This window comes from Pieris brassicae, chromosome 5, assembly GCF_905147105.1.
Source record: "Pieris brassicae chromosome 5, ilPieBrab1.1, whole genome shotgun sequence".
In the NCBI taxonomy this organism is placed as follows: Eukaryota; Metazoa; Arthropoda; class Insecta; order Lepidoptera; family Pieridae; genus Pieris; species Pieris brassicae.
The window spans coordinates 14,257,177-14,272,055 of NC_059669.1; the positions used below are offsets into that span (position 1 = coordinate 14,257,177).

General features: G+C 31.5%; 4 protein-coding genes and 1 long non-coding RNA gene across 5 annotated transcripts; 3 read left to right on the plus strand and 2 right to left on the minus strand.

Moving 5' to 3' along the window:
* On the plus strand, positions 1–1,447 carry LOC123710420 (RWD domain-containing protein 2B). Its single transcript, XM_045662288.1, has one exon. The coding sequence runs from the start codon at positions 56–58 to the stop codon at positions 887–889; it is 834 nt and encodes a 277-aa protein (XP_045518244.1). The 5' UTR covers positions 1–55; the 3' UTR covers positions 890–1,447.
* A 1,161-nt stretch (positions 1,448–2,608) lies between these two features.
* LOC123710409 lies at positions 2,609–3,867 on the plus strand. Its single transcript, XR_006753822.1, has 4 exons — positions 2,609–2,773; positions 3,233–3,333; positions 3,516–3,614; positions 3,776–3,867. It is a non-coding gene; the product is annotated as an uncharacterized LOC123710409 (long non-coding RNA).
* LOC123710406 (phenoloxidase subunit 2-like) lies at positions 3,863–11,763 on the minus strand. The gene is made up of 12 exons (XM_045662272.1): positions 11,581–11,763; positions 11,104–11,299; positions 10,570–10,678; positions 10,383–10,503; positions 8,164–8,372; positions 7,428–7,680; positions 6,680–6,832; positions 6,198–6,332; positions 5,610–5,791; positions 5,192–5,334; positions 4,561–4,796; positions 3,863–4,289 (listed from the first exon to the last, which is right to left on the minus strand). The coding sequence occupies exons 1-12, from the start codon at positions 11,689–11,691 to the stop codon at positions 4,062–4,064; spliced, it is 2,076 nt and encodes a 691-aa protein (XP_045518228.1). The 5' UTR covers positions 11,692–11,763; the 3' UTR covers positions 3,863–4,061.
* On the plus strand, positions 8,785–10,726 carry LOC123710407 (2-(3-amino-3-carboxypropyl)histidine synthase subunit 1). Its single transcript, XM_045662274.1, has 2 exons — positions 8,785–9,284; positions 9,368–10,726. Exons 1-2 carry the CDS (start codon positions 9,044–9,046, stop codon positions 10,375–10,377), a joined length of 1,251 nt encoding a protein of 416 aa, XP_045518230.1. The 5' UTR covers positions 8,785–9,043; the 3' UTR covers positions 10,378–10,726.
* A 551-nt stretch (positions 11,764–12,314) lies between the features above and the next one.
* Positions 12,315–14,029, minus strand: LOC123710408 (protein ABHD11-like). Its single transcript, XM_045662275.1, has 3 exons — positions 13,477–14,029; positions 12,955–13,322; positions 12,315–12,697 (listed from the first exon to the last, which is right to left on the minus strand). The coding sequence occupies exons 1-3, from the start codon at positions 13,897–13,899 to the stop codon at positions 12,559–12,561; spliced, it is 930 nt and encodes a 309-aa protein (XP_045518231.1). The 5' UTR covers positions 13,900–14,029; the 3' UTR covers positions 12,315–12,558.
* Positions 14,030–14,879: the final 850 nt, after the last annotated feature.

Genomic DNA, 14,879 nt, shown 5'->3' on the forward strand with positions numbered 1-14,879 from the left:
TATGCTTAAATTACTAATTTGTGTTTCATAAATCCTTTATTGTTTACAAATAACAATGGATACCGAAGAAAACAAGGATAAACTAATTCGATGCCTAAATGAGCAAGTCAACGAAATAAATTTACTGCAATCTATGTATCCTGAAAAAAATGAATTGATTTTTTATGATGCAACAGTGCTTCAAGAAATAGAAAATTTTTTGGCAACATCAACAGATTTTGTACCAAGGTACATTGACTTTATAATAAATTTACAAATTTCTAATACTAAACTCGAAATATCTATAAGTCTTCCATCGTTTTACCCAGATACGCAACCTAATATTTATATAAGAAGCAATCAACTTAATCGTCAACAAGAAAGTAGCTTAAACATTGAGTTTAATACATTTATGATTAATAGTTTTAGTGGGGAAGTGTGCATTTACACAGGTATTTTGTGGCTACTTGAAAATATAGAAAAATATTGTGAACCAGAAGCATCATTTCCTGTGAATGTCAACAAAAGTAATGAAGAACCATTGAAGTATACAAGATATTGGATATATTCACATCATATCTACAATAAAGAAAAAAAAGAAATGATAGTCAAAACAGCAAAACAATATAATTTAAATGGATTTTGTTGTACAGGGAAACCTGGAATTATATGTATTGAAGGCATTGAAACAACTTGCATTGAATGGTGGAAAATTATTAAGTCTTTGCACTGGAAGAAAATAGTAATAAGAAAAATTGAAGAGTTATCAAATTCAGACTTTAACTCAAATGATCATAGGTTTAAAAAATTTACACTTATAGAGTTTTCTAATCATTCCATGTCACAACTTTGCCAATATTTGGAGGAAGTTTCGCTACAAAAAACATTAAGAGAAATACTTGGACTTTAAATGTCACATGACATAAATTATATATTTCAAGATAAAGCATTTATTTTATATATATGATACATAAACTAACTAAATAAATAAGTAATGGCACTAGTCATAGTCAGATTCAAATACTGGTCTAAATGCAACATGCATGCAAAGCTAAATTTAGATTTTTTGGAATCTTTGCCATTTAAAAAAATCCTTTTGTAAGATTATTATTATTATGAGTAATTGTCGTGTGTGACAATATAGACTAATGGTAAGATTCAGAAATATGATCTATTGAAAATAAAAGTTTAATTCGAGGAATGGTTTGAACCTTCAACAATTCAACCTAATTATGAAATTATAAATAATGTTATTTAATTATCATAATACAGCAAACCTTTTTGCATACTCTTAACAACAGGAAATGATTAATAATTGTGACATCTTAAATCATATGACGTCACCTAACCTTATTCGTGAAGATCTAACATATATTTATATTTTATAGATTACAATAAGCTCTGTAGAACAATACCATATCAGACCATAGATCGCGCATTCCCGTCAATATATATGTTCGAATACCAATATTTAGTTTGAATTTAATACGGTGTAAACTATATATTAGATTTCTTCAGATCCCACTCGAATGTATAGTGGTGGCTGTTTTGCCTACCGGCATTAAACCGGAATTTCATCTGAAATTCCGGTTCAATGTCTAGGCACTAGGGTAACCTTTTTAAACTCAAATCTCAATCATTGCATGTACTTTTATTGACATACCTACCTGAAACCTGAAACATACAATTCTTGTTTATAGCAAACTCCATTAATTAAAAATATTTAATATTTAGATAATCAATTATTAAAAATACATTATAATAAGATAATAAGATAATATAATTAAATAAGAAGATTTATATAATTTAAAAATCGATTATGAACATTTAGGTGACGCCAGTGATGCCAACTTGGGGGTTTTCCCTCCAAATTGAGGGAGAATCAAGATGTCAAGGGTTTTTTATGGAGTATTTATTCAAGAATTTTGTTCTGAAAAAAACGCATATTTCTAAATAATCAGTATCAATACACTTTATATTAAGCCTAGAACTCAACCAACAAATTAAACCAAATATAAAGTAAAAGCGTAACTAAAATATTAAAAAGCTATAATAGTCCAAGGTTCAAAATAACAGATACTACTTGAACGTATTGAGTCAATTTATATTTGAAATTACCTCTCGCACCCAGTATACATGAATAATTTTTGGGGTATTTGAAGTTGATTCGAAGGAACAGCTGTAGGAGTTGTCGGCAATTGGCACAATTGGCAACACTGTTGAGTGAGCGACGCAGGATGGGACACCGATTACCGAATAGTGTTGCCAGATCAGAGGATTCATCAACCGAGTTAGGGGCAGAATAGGGGGAAAGAATATTTGGGGGTTCCATTTTTTTTAGCTATTGTATATCACGTTCCTGATTTTGAAACCTAATTGAAGTACGAACACATCGTAAGAATAGGATGCGAGTAGTTAACAGTACTATATGTATATTCGATTAATCAAAAACCGAATAAAATTTGAACCTGTGAATCCATTTTCTACTACAGATACTTTGCGTAATGCCTTTCATTTCTTATGTTTTCCATGGTGGCACCATCCGCTTGGTGCATGCATCCTAGGGAATGTCTGGGGGGAAATCAAATTAGTCTAGGAGTACGTCGACGAACAAGACCATCTGGCAACACTGTCATCGTATCACCGAAGTCACTTGTTACATGTGCTCAGGATTCGTAAGACGCTTCATAGTCCAATCATTTACATATTAAATTACACAATGTATATAATAACTATTCTGAATTTTAATCTAAGATGAACGTGAAAGATGATATTTTGAGAAATGCCTACAAAGGTACGTTTTAAATCCATATAACCTCAAAGTTCAAACGGGTGGGTAAGCCCAACACGTGGGTTCCAACTTCTAACATTGCTTTTAAATTTCAATTTTATGTATATTTTAAATACTGTTGATTTAGATAAGTTGCATCGTTTAACTATCGTCTTAGTAATTTTAGTATTTATTCCAAATAAAACGATAGCTAAACGAAAAGATTTTAAACTTTTTGTTTAGCTGAGCTTTTTCCTAAATAACATTAGTAACTTACCATTTTATTAATTTTGGTATCGAAACTATATACCATGCTGATTTAATTCTATGTAATAATGATGACAAAAGACACGAGCCGAATATGTGTTAAAATGAGAAACACGTGATATTAAATGATAGGTCTGACTATGCAAAGAGTTACATATTTTATATATATGCTTATAACTATATTATAACTCCAATATAGTATTACATTATTTACAGACCATAGAGGGGCTGGTCTTGAAGTAAGTTTGAGGCTGAAAATTTATGTGACATGTGTGTATAAGAAGCAGTGACTAATGACTTCTAATTAAAAAATATGGGTATGTATTTATACATTAATTGTCAATCAAAAGGCTATTTTTTTATATGATGACAACAAACACGAGCCGAAAATGTGTTTATATGATAACAATGTGATATTTAATGATAGGTCTGATTATTTTGTCTTGATTTGTTATCAGCTTCTTTGTGTTATTTGGCATTAAGATTTCACTTTTTTTAGGTAAGCTTAACCAGACTGAAGAGCTGAGGACCAATAACCAATGTTAGCATTTTCGCGCAGAAACATCATGCATTTAAACATGAGTCACATATGTTAGAGGTAATAAAGTAATACATTAAATAACTTTTATATTGTTAGGTTTTCATAAATCACTATAAAACAATCCTCATTAAATATTTCTAGCTTAGTAAATTATAAAGGTATCTTCTGACTTTTAAAAAATATATCTTCTAGATTGTTGATTATAATATTTTTTACAGGTAAACAATGGGATCGAGCTGCACTGTTGAATAACAAGTATAGTACAATGAAAAGTATGTTTCTGTTAGAAAAATAAAATTACAACATTAAGTATATGCTTTTTATTATCTACAAAGGGCCACTATATTATATCTTAACATAAATTATGTACAATATTTACAAGATTAACTTATTCAGCCTTTCATTTTTGAAGTTACTAGTCATCAAGGTATATATAATCAACAAAGCAAGTTACATTAACTTTTATGAGCACTTTTATCAAATGGAATATCTTATTTTCATAATTTAATTGTTAGGGTTACGTGGATTTTGTTCAGTAATGTTCTGCAGTTTGATGGAGATGTCGGTAAGCAACATGTTGGGGAGAATAAAGTCCTGGATATTGGTGGCAGAGCTGGATGGCCGGTCGAATGGATATCCCATAGCTCGTTTGTCAGGGAATAACTTGTCTCTAATACCGCAGAAGCTTGAAGCTTGTTTGCATGACATATCCGAACCATCTTCTTGGGTCACCTGGTAAATATCTTTAAGTGAATTATAGATTCAATATGTTGTGGGTTAGTTCATGAAGACTAAGGCACTACTTTTGCGTAATGCAGATCAAGTTGAAAGTATAGTTTTAAAAACTAAAATATATTAAATGATTACTGTCATTTAGTTATTCGCTAGTACAGTATTAATAAGTTAACCATCCTAGAGATCAAATGTTGTAGATCTTAATTTATATATGTCTCCATTATGCTAAAAAATATTAATAAGTAATCCGCACTAAATAGAATCTTACCGAATCCAGTTCGTAGTTGGAAACCATAACAAACAATTGATATGGTGTGCCACTCTCGGTTCCCTTTGGTACCAACATGTGTTGGGGCCAGCCGCAACCACAGTAGTTGAAGGACGCGAGATCTGTGTTCCTAGGATTTGAACCCTGAGCGCCGAGGTCACGGAACGTCTGCTCGAATGGGATGGTAACGGTCGACTCAGATGAACGGCGGGTTATGACATTACGGCCGCGGTTCACTGAAATTTTTAAATGTAATTATTATGCGTGTTTATAAACATGGCCACCTACAGTAATAATATGTTATGTATACTACTATTGAACGTTTCATGGACTCGTGTCATTTTTAAATAATGTGACAAACATTTAGCATTTACTCATTCATCATTGGCCTTATTTGACAATTATGAATCAGACGGAAAATTAAAATTTTAATAAAACTTTTTAAACTAAATATAGAATATTATTACTTAATAGCAAGCAAGCCTCATTGTCTTGAATGACAATGAAATTAAATAAATAATAAACGAATATATCGATTGAAACTTTCACTTAGGTTTTGCCTTCTAAATTAATATAATTAACTTAAAAAATAGCATACATTAGAGTTCCCATATTATATAGAAAAACTCACGCGGCACAACAAATCTGTCCATCTCTATGAACATCTTGCGCTGGTCAGAGAGCGCCCAGCTAAGCTGACGTTCATCGTTGGTCGGCGAAATAAAGATACGGACCGTACCACGCGAGGCGTTGCCATTATTTTCCACCTCAATTCTGCGAATACATTTACAGCATAAAAAAGATGCAGAAACAAAAATTAGCGCTATGTCTGACCTTAGTGCTTCAAAAATGTATTGGATTTTGACGTATTTTATCAAAATCACTTGAATATTTAGTTTTTATAGAGTCTCATTTTGTTATATGTCGATATTGTTTTACATAAAAACTGTTATTGGATTTCACACATATTGTATCATTAAAGACGATTAAAGTAAATTGTCTTTGATAATTTATAGAACTTAAAAAAACAATAAGGTTAAAATACGTACGTATATTGGAAATCGCGATGGTTCAAATGAGTGAAGCGGACATACACGGGACCTCTATTGGAGAAGTCGAGGCCACGAGAAAGGTCAACATCGCTTGACATCCAAAATGTATGCAACTCGTTGGTTGCGCCATCCGAGCTATCAATGCGTGCAGATGTTACTCTCACGCCTGGGTTCTCCAACTGAAAATATTTGAAATATGCTAAAGTTTAGATAAAGTAGCTGTAAATAAAGAAAACCAACTTTATTACTCAACAACAGATAGAAATCCTGTATTTTTTTTAGTTCTAGTATGATAAATTAAATTCATTTGTGACCTAACTTATGAAAGATTGCCGTGGAAAATTTTAGTTATTATTGTACTGTATACAAATCAAATTTAAGTTTCTGAGAGAACTGTGGTCTTTATACAATATATTACTCGATTTTGAATAATTGAAATATATAAAGGATTGTACATGTATGTGTTGCGTAAAATCTTGTAAGGTTATTCTTAAAGAAAATACATAGGTTAAAAAATATATATAATACTGGTATACAAAACATCTTTTTTGAAGCTGCCTTTTAAATAATATAATGTCAAATCACCTCAGAGCGTGTGTATGGGCGGACATTAGCAGATTCCTTGTATTTCTGGAAAAGGTCGTCAATAAAGGCGTGCCAACGGAAGAAGAATGGATCACGCATAGTTGTAGCCTCATCGCCTATTACGCCAAACGATTCCTGGATTAAATCGGCGGAAAATAAATATTATTTTAAAAATTTATTACACACACATATATATATATATATATATATATAGGATACTTTGCAAAAATTAATTTTTTATGAAGTTTCTTGGCGACTTATCTATTTATACTATAGAAATATGTAATGGATATTTAGGAAAAAATCGGTAACGATTTTACGTTGGTCCCGTGATTTAACAGAGATAAACCGTTAAAAGCATATGTTTTCCCAGATAGCTTAGAACTAAGTACTAGAATAAGGAAACGGAAGGATAATTCTAGCTAATTAAAAGTTATTTTTGAACAATAAAAACTTGTATTAACTTCATATTAAGATCTTACCAGATATCGGTGTGTAGGGTCATGCATGTACGCGGAGAAGCTGTGTCCGTTGTTATGCAAACTGCCATAGAGGTCCATATTAGGAGACAGTACACTCGCTTCTATCATATTGCCGAGAGTGTCTATGTCAAGTGCGCGGGTTGAGCCGTTGGGCTATAAGTGATTCAGCATTTTAATTAAACGTACAATAAGGGTAATTTAGAAAAAATACTATAACATTTTTTACAAATTATCGTATTTATAATTTATATATGTTCGCTCCAGTAATGCCTGGATATCTCAAAAACAATTGAACTGATTATGATGAAACTTTGACTACATTGAATTTAAAAAAAATATCTAATTGAACTGTATCATAATTAGGAATATACTTGTTTTAAATCAACGATCATGATGTGATTTTTAATTTCCGAGAAAGTGGTGGATAAAACATACATACTGCATACAATTATGAAATTTTAATCTTACTTAAATAATTCACAATTCTAAAAATATCGCAGACAGATATTTTTTTTAAAATAAATATTTCACATCTATTATTTTCAACAAAGTAGTTATCTATATAAGTAAATTTTAAACTGTTACATTATAATGTCTTTCTTGATTAATTAATTTTTCCACAAACGCAAGAACATTTTTTCCTAATAATATAAACAGAGCAGTCTTACCTACCCCTTAAAAAAAGAGGTATTTTTTAACATTACAAAGCAACAGCTTTATCATATTAAAAGTTCTCGCAAAAACATACCAATTGCACCAATCCAGTGGCAATAGCATCCTCGACGTTCCGCCTCCAGCGTTGCATATCCGCGATAGTCACATTAAGACCATCAACTGGTCTATTCAAGTCCTGCCATTGCATATTGGCTTGTCGTGGAGGCCAACCCCGGGACGATGTAAGACTGTCAAGTTTTGGGAAATACGCTTCCGGTATTGGCTCATTGAAGTTATTGAATTTTTTGACTCTGGGTAAAGAATTATTGAGTCGCTCGCCATTGTACCTGAAACATAATTTGATTTATACTTTAGTTCTTTTATTATTTGGAATATATATATAGTTTGAACAAATGTAATAATATTCATCTGAAAACAAACAAATACCGCCGTAGTTCTTTACGATGACGAGGGACCGAAGCTTCAGTTAAAAGATTCATCATTCATAACTAAACTGAAGAATTAAAAATATTTTTTGGAAAGTTCTTACGAACACTATTATGTTATGTTTATGTTAGCTGGAGTGAAGGCTGAAGAAAGAAAACATACAACAAAGGTATGTTTTCTTAAAGGTATGTTATTTTTAATGTGAATAATGCCATACGACAAAGATCATAAAAGTAAACAGTTTAATTTTTAGAATTATATTATATAATACGTGTCAAAGTTTAATCTCGTAAGTTTGTAGTAAACTGTTATTCTAATACCATAAAACTACACATAACATGATACATACAAATGTACTATTTTCTTTTTTCGTTTTTACTAACCTGGCAATAATTTGCTGGTGCATGTAGAAAAACAGTTCTCCACGTCTATCCTTAGCAACAATTTCCCTCTGGTTGGCGGTAAATGGGTAGACGAGATGCCAATGCCAGTGGTGTAGGTTAACACCAATATCTTCACGGAAGTACGCTAAACGATGTTCCACATCCAAGTCTGTTGCTGTGTAATCTCTTGGTATAATTATTGGAGTGCGCTAAAAGTTTTAGAGAAAAGTTATATATTTGGTTCTGAATCCTTAAAACTATTTTCAAAGGAAGGAAAAAGGACAATTTTTATGAACTTGTAATAATGTGCACATTTTTAAATTACTATAAAATTTTAATAAATTTGGGTCAACAGTTTACGCAGGACGACCGAACGTACAGACGCATTAATAGTTTGTATTAAGAAATTTCAGCTTTTGTTGAAAAACTTTACAAAACCTTATATCCAAAATATTACAAATTTAAATCTTAAATGAATTAGACCAAACTTTTTGCGTAGAAGGGAATTAATTTTAGACATTGACGTTTTATATATCACGGTGACACTGCCAAAACAACGTTTCATTTAACGTATGTAGTAAAATATAATTTAATATTTAGTGATCCATAAATATTATTCAGTATTAATATAATTTTATTCTTATTGACTTATTTTTACTATAAAATATTGTTAATTAGTTTTCTTTCAATCGTAGAATTTTATGCGACTATGGCAAAAGTGTAATAATTATATAAAATTTAGAAAAACGAAACATGTTTTGCAAAAAGTCACGTAGGCCACTGCTTGAAGCGCGCGTGTTTACATTTTTTATGAAAGTAACCTGGTTAATACTTAGTATTTGAAAACGCAAATTTTAAGATGAAAAATAATTTATAAGAGATGGAAGGCTTGGCATCAGATTCTTCAGTTGTTGTAGTGCGAGCAAAGCCAGAAGGACAGAGAAAAACTTTTAAACCCAATATAAGATCAGTAAACAGAATACCAGATGATTTGTTAAAGGATTCACTAATAAATCGAGCTTGTGAAGCTTTGCCTAATAATTACAATTTTGAAATTCATAAAACAATATGGAGAATTCGTTCGTTGGGATCAAAAAGGGTAGCTCTTCAGTTACCAGAAGGTAAACACCACAAAATACATAATTTTGGTCGTAAATAATATCAGTGAGTAAATAAGATGGTAAATATGTATTGCTTATTTCAGGGTTAACTATGTTTGCGACGACATTATGTGACATCATAGAAACATTTACAGAGGCAGATACTGTAATAATGGGTGATGTTACGTATGGAGCCTGCTGTATAGACGATTTTACTGCCATAGCTCTTGGTGTTGACCTCTTAGTGCATTATGGTCACTCATGTCTTATACCAATTGATCAAACTAGCAGTATAAAAGTTCTCTACATATTTGTAGATATAAAAATAGATCCATCACATTTTATAGAAACAATTCGACTTAACTTTCCTAAAAAAACACATTTAGCAATAGTTAGTACAATTCAATTTGTCACAACTCTCCATTCAGTTACCAAGGATCTAAGAAATGATGATTATATTGTAACAGTGCCACAAAGTAAACCCTTATCTCCAGGTGAAATCCTTGGTTGTACAGCCCCTAAGCTGAATGCTGATTGCATAGTTTATCTTGGAGATGGTAGATTTCATTTAGAAGCAATTATGATAGCAAACCCCACAATTCCAGCATATAAATATGATCCTTATGAAAAGAAATTCACTTTAGAAGATTATGACCATGACATAATGAAAATGAACAGAAGTAATCAAATAAAATTAGCATCAGATGCAAATTGTTTTGGTCTTATTCTAGGAACACTGGGGAGGCAAGGAAGTACAAAGGTCCTAACTAATCTTGAAAAGCAAATCTCCAATTGCAATAAACATTATGTTAAGATTTTGCTGTCTGAAATATTTCCCAGCAAACTTGCTTTATTTGGCTTAGATGCTTTTGTACAAGTGGCTTGCCCTAGGCTGTCTATTGATTGGGGAACTGCATTTCCTCAGCCACTTTTAACACCATATGAGTTTTCTGTGTCATTAGGTAACAGTAAGTGGCTGAAAGAAGATGGAACATACCCAATGGATTTTTATTCAAATGATAGTCTTGGGCCTTGGACACCTAACTATAAACCAGTCTTTTGTTCAGGTACTGATAAAAAGTGTGATAATTGCTGCGTTGGCAAGGACAAATAACTTACCGGTGCTCCTTGAGCAGCAACCGCAGCTGTCTCACGGGCTTGAGCAAAAACTTGAGAATCCACAAATTTAGAAGGAAATGTCTCTGCAAAGTTTGCAATTGGAACATTTCTGGTGTCGCGCCTGAGAGAAGTTTTTTTTATTTTAATAACATTTAATTACACCAGAAAAAAAATATATATATATTACCTATGCATTAAGGCAACACTATAACAATAGTTGAAGAGTTGAGGGTTGAGATTAACACGGGCGTATGTACATGTAGATAGGAGCTGTTGCAATTGATTTTCAGGAACACCTGTTAAAAATATGAATTAAATTATTGTATGACTTTTGCAAGATAGAATGTTTTTATTTCTGAGCATAATACATTATGGTAATAATTTGCATAATATAAAATCCATCTAAATATAATAAAATTTTATTTAATCTTATACATCAAGTACATATATTTAAAAAAATATCTATGGCTATTACTAATGAAAAAAAATTAAAAAAATGAGCATGAAGCAAGCGTGGGTTAGTGATTAACGCGCTTAGCGCCCAGAGGTCTTGGACTTGTCCTGGCAGAACAATAACTGTTTTGGATGGCTTGGCAACAAGCCTTATTTTTTAGCCTTTAAATCAGAAAGAAAGAATTAATGATTGAATCAAAACAAGTTGATTATTTACTTTCATCGTTTACACGAGTACATTTAACTTATCAAATTTAACAAGACATACCCATAAGTTCATCAACGACTTCATCTGCCATTTCCCTGTGGGCTGGCAAGAACAGTGAGAAGTCTGCATCCTTTGGTAAGCGCCTTGCTTTCGAAAACTTGGGCACTCGACGTAAGTTCTCTAGAGGAATTATTTCCGATGCATTTTCCCCAAAGCGGTTATTAATTTCAATACCGTTGTTTTTGTAGTCGTCAGTCTAGAGGGGACATGAAGAGAAATATTTAAAAAAAAACTAGTTTTACAAATAGGAAAATATGAACGTAAACTATGAACTCTCACATGCATTGCATTTCACGTAAAAAAAGTTTAGTAACGAAATACATAATATGTGGCGTAATATTTTATTTTTACGAAATATATATTCAACGAAAAAAAAAAAACAATTATGGTAATTTATGCTAGTTCCTAATTACCTGCTTTTTTATTGCTATATCCCTGACATAATATTAAATGTATTTTTTGTATAATTCTACTTACCAAGAATTGTTCGGAAATTTGAAAAATGGCATTTTCGTCCCCTTTCGGTGACACCATAGGCTCATTGGGCCTATCGAAGAGCAAAGACAGCCCTTTTACTACACTAGCCATTTTGTGCCTACTATTATCACTTTATATTCAAACTAATAAATCCACTTCACAGTAAATGTGAAGTGAGAATGTCGTAAACCAAAATGCCTCCCAGTTTTATAGTAAAATTATTGTAGTACCGAGTGCAGATTTACAATATTCCGAGTGCAAAACTTAACTTCTTTTAATAATTTATTCAATAAACAAATGTGGAACAATTTTCGTAAATTTGTATGCGCCATGATGTGGTTCCGGCGGAGGCTGTTAATAATATTAATAAATCTTATTATATATATATAACAGCTGTTCTTGTTTAAAGTACAAAATTTCCTTCAAATATATTCACTGATATCAATTTAAATGGGGTGGGGGTATAAGTAAAAGTGCAGGAAGATGTTAATACAAGTTTTTTAAAAAATATTATTTGAATGTATGATATATTGATGTTTAATTAAGACAAAATTCATTTTGTATTTATAATTGTTATAATAGTAGTTGGTGAGTTTGTGTATAAAAGCAAAGCTAGAACAGGGAAAATTATTTCTTTAGGTCTATTCATTATCAAAATATATCTCACATGATGAAGCAAGTTATGTTTTAAAGAGGAAACTCATCTTAAATTTAAAAATTGGGTTAAGACTAAAGATATTATTAAACTTGTTTTATTCATGTACTTCTGACATAATTTAAATCATATGTTGTGTTTGAGAATTTATTGATAACATGTGTGTTATTTCCTGTAAGACAATTTGTGTAACCACATTCAAAAGATAAACTAAAAGCAATAAATCTAATAATAACATATTATTATTCTACTTAATGTAAACTATTAACATATATTTGTACATTTGACTAAGAATTATAATATCAATTAGATTTTTGAACACATTATTTATCTCCTAAAAATTTGCAAACATTTTCTAGAAATTTCTCTGGTTTTTGGCTATGTACCCAATGTCCTGCTCCATCAATAAATACTAGTTCTGCTAGTGGAAAATATTCTTGAATTTCTGGCAAATCATTCTTTCTGCAAAAAACACCCATACTGTTCTTGTATTATGTTAACTAATCATTTTAACCTATTGTATATCTTTCTAAACAATAATTTATGATTAATGATAATGAATAAATTATTTTGAATTTAAATTTGAAACACTCAAAATATTATTGGCCCAATAACTAACTGAATTCGTTTTAATTACATGCTGATTTTTTTTTTCAACTTGAAATAATTTTTTTATGTATTAAGTAAACTTACAGTTTACTAGCCTAGTAAATGCTTACCCAATGTAGTCAGATAGGGAGCCTCCAATAAACAAACTTGGTCCACAATATTGCAGACCTTTAAGAGAGGAAGGGAAATTGGATATATGGTTTTGAAAGTTTTCTTTTAATGCTGGCAAATTAACTCTCCAAGTATAGGATCCTGTATTAGTTTGAACCAGGTTTGTTATTAAAAAATTTCTAAGATTGACGTCAGGTGAGATATTTTTCAATTGTTCATCAGCTAATTTCCTTGCTTTAGACATTGCAATACCACTTCTTATTGATACCGATGTCATGGCATCAAAGAGATTCATCATACTGAAGATCTGTGGACTTGTTTTCACTGGAGATATGTCAACCACAATCAAACTTGATATGAGATCCGACTAAAACATAATTGTCATGATTAAATCAATAATATAAAAATAATCAAGTTAAAAATAATTCAGCTACTTACAGATCATTTACGAATAAATCATGCTGTTGTGATAATTAAGGATGGATTATGAGTAAGGATATGTGATACTACGTACAACTTACACAAAGTAGTGACAGGACCATTGCAGTGCGTCCGCCCATGCTATGCCCAAGGATAGATACTTTTGATATTTCCAGTTTCTTTAACAATTTTATCACGTCGTGGGCCATATGAATGTAGGTATGCTGCGAAGAATGCCTACTGTCGCCATGATTACGAGCATCCACACTGATTATCTTCCTTCCTGTTGCCTTGTGAATAGCTTTACTCATACTGTTCCAGTTATTTTTTGAACCTAACAGTCCATGTAAGATTACTAGAGGCGGTCGTTTCGACGTATCGGTATCGGTGCTCTCGTATGAGGAGTAGGCCAATTCTACAGATTCTGCATTGCTAGAATCAGATTTTAAACACCTAGGGGAAGTGGAGAATATGTTGGGATATATTCGAAATAAATTTTGAAGTCGAAACTTATTAAATAACATTTTTGTTTTGAATACCCAGAAATTTTGAAGGTTACTGATAACTGTATAGTGACGTTTTAAAATGACATAATAGTAATCACAGATGACACTATTATGTCTACACTTCAAAAATATGATTTAATACAATGTCTTGTATTTTTAATAATATTTATCTATTGTTATAATCCATAAGGAAATATTGCAATATATTTAACATGAAGCCTTAAAATGTGCGTGCAAATTGTCATTTGTGTCATTTCAGTGAGTCGCATTTATTGCAAATCTTTATTCGCAGGCGGCATAGTATCGAGATATGGACAGCTATTAAATATTGTTTTTATTAATCGCAAAATGTCACAGCCAATTAGCTTAATAAGCCATTCAATTAACAGCCTAGCCGCCGTTTAACTAGCGGCGTGAAAGATCTTCAGCCAGTTCATCAAAGAGCAAATGAATTTAAAATTAATTCCACTGCCACTCACAAACTTCAAACGAAACTCTTTAAACTGTCAATATGGCGTCGGCAAAGCACAACTTTGATGGTGTTTCCAAACTTTCATGGAAAATAACAAGTTCAATGGAAGAGTATAGTGATAATAATAGTGTAAATTTGACTTAAGCAACTTAATTTTAAAAGAAATATATTTTGTAATATGTTTCATCTTTTTTATTTCCGCCAAATAATGATTATCGTACGAATGGCCCTAGCATTAGTCAGCCAGTTTATTAAATGTTGGAACAGACCCTACGGCTGAATATCCCGTTTAGTTAAAAGGCTAGACTGTTAATTAAACGGCTAATTAAGCTAGTTAGTTTCGACATATATACAGTATGTGTCTTGTAATCTCCTTAGGGCATTGGAGAGTACACGTCTGTTTTATTTATAGTTAATTAAAGGGTGTAGGTTTCATTTAATTTAAATGAGGACCTGGCTTCGGCTCTCTTAAGTCCACGTTACACTTATGCACCGATATATTTTTACGTGGTTATAATAAATCATA

What these genes read in the sequence shown, in the direction of transcription:
- LOC123710420 (XM_045662288.1), top strand. Translation starts at nt 56, where the DNA reads ATGGATACCGAAGAAAACAAGGATAAACTAATTCGATGCCTAAATGAG.
- LOC123710407 (XM_045662274.1), top strand. Translation starts at nt 9,044, where the DNA reads ATGGAAGGCTTGGCATCAGATTCTTCAGTTGTTGTAGTGCGAGCAAAG. An exon ending in AGCTCTTCAGTTACCAGAAG is followed by an intron (nt 9,285 to 9,367) that starts GTAAACACCACA and finishes TGCTTATTTCAG; the next exon opens with GGTTAACTATGTTTGCGACG.
- LOC123710408 (XM_045662275.1), bottom strand. Translation starts at nt 13,899, where the DNA reads ATGTTATTTAATAAGTTTCGACTTCAAAATTTATTTCGAATATATCCC. An exon ending in TGGTCCTGTCACTACTTTGT is followed by an intron (nt 13,323 to 13,476) that starts GTAAGTTGTACG and finishes ATTATGTTTTAG; the next exon opens with TCGGATCTCATATCAAGTTT. An exon ending in TCCCTATCTGACTACATTGG is followed by an intron (nt 12,698 to 12,954) that starts GTAAGCATTTAC and finishes TGTTTTTTGCAG; the next exon opens with AAAGAATGATTTGCCAGAAA.
- LOC123710406 (XM_045662272.1), bottom strand. Translation starts at nt 11,691, where the DNA reads ATGGCTAGTGTAGTAAAAGGGCTGTCTTTGCTCTTCGATAGGCCCAAT. An exon ending in ACCCTACACACCGATATCTG is followed by an intron (nt 6,333 to 6,679) that starts GTAAGATCTTAA and finishes GATTTAATCCAG; the next exon opens with GAATCGTTTGGCGTAATAGG. An exon ending in GGACAGATTTGTTGTGCCGC is followed by an intron (nt 4,797 to 5,191) that starts GTGAGTTTTTCT and finishes TAAAAATTTCAG; the next exon opens with TGAACCGCGGCCGTAATGTC.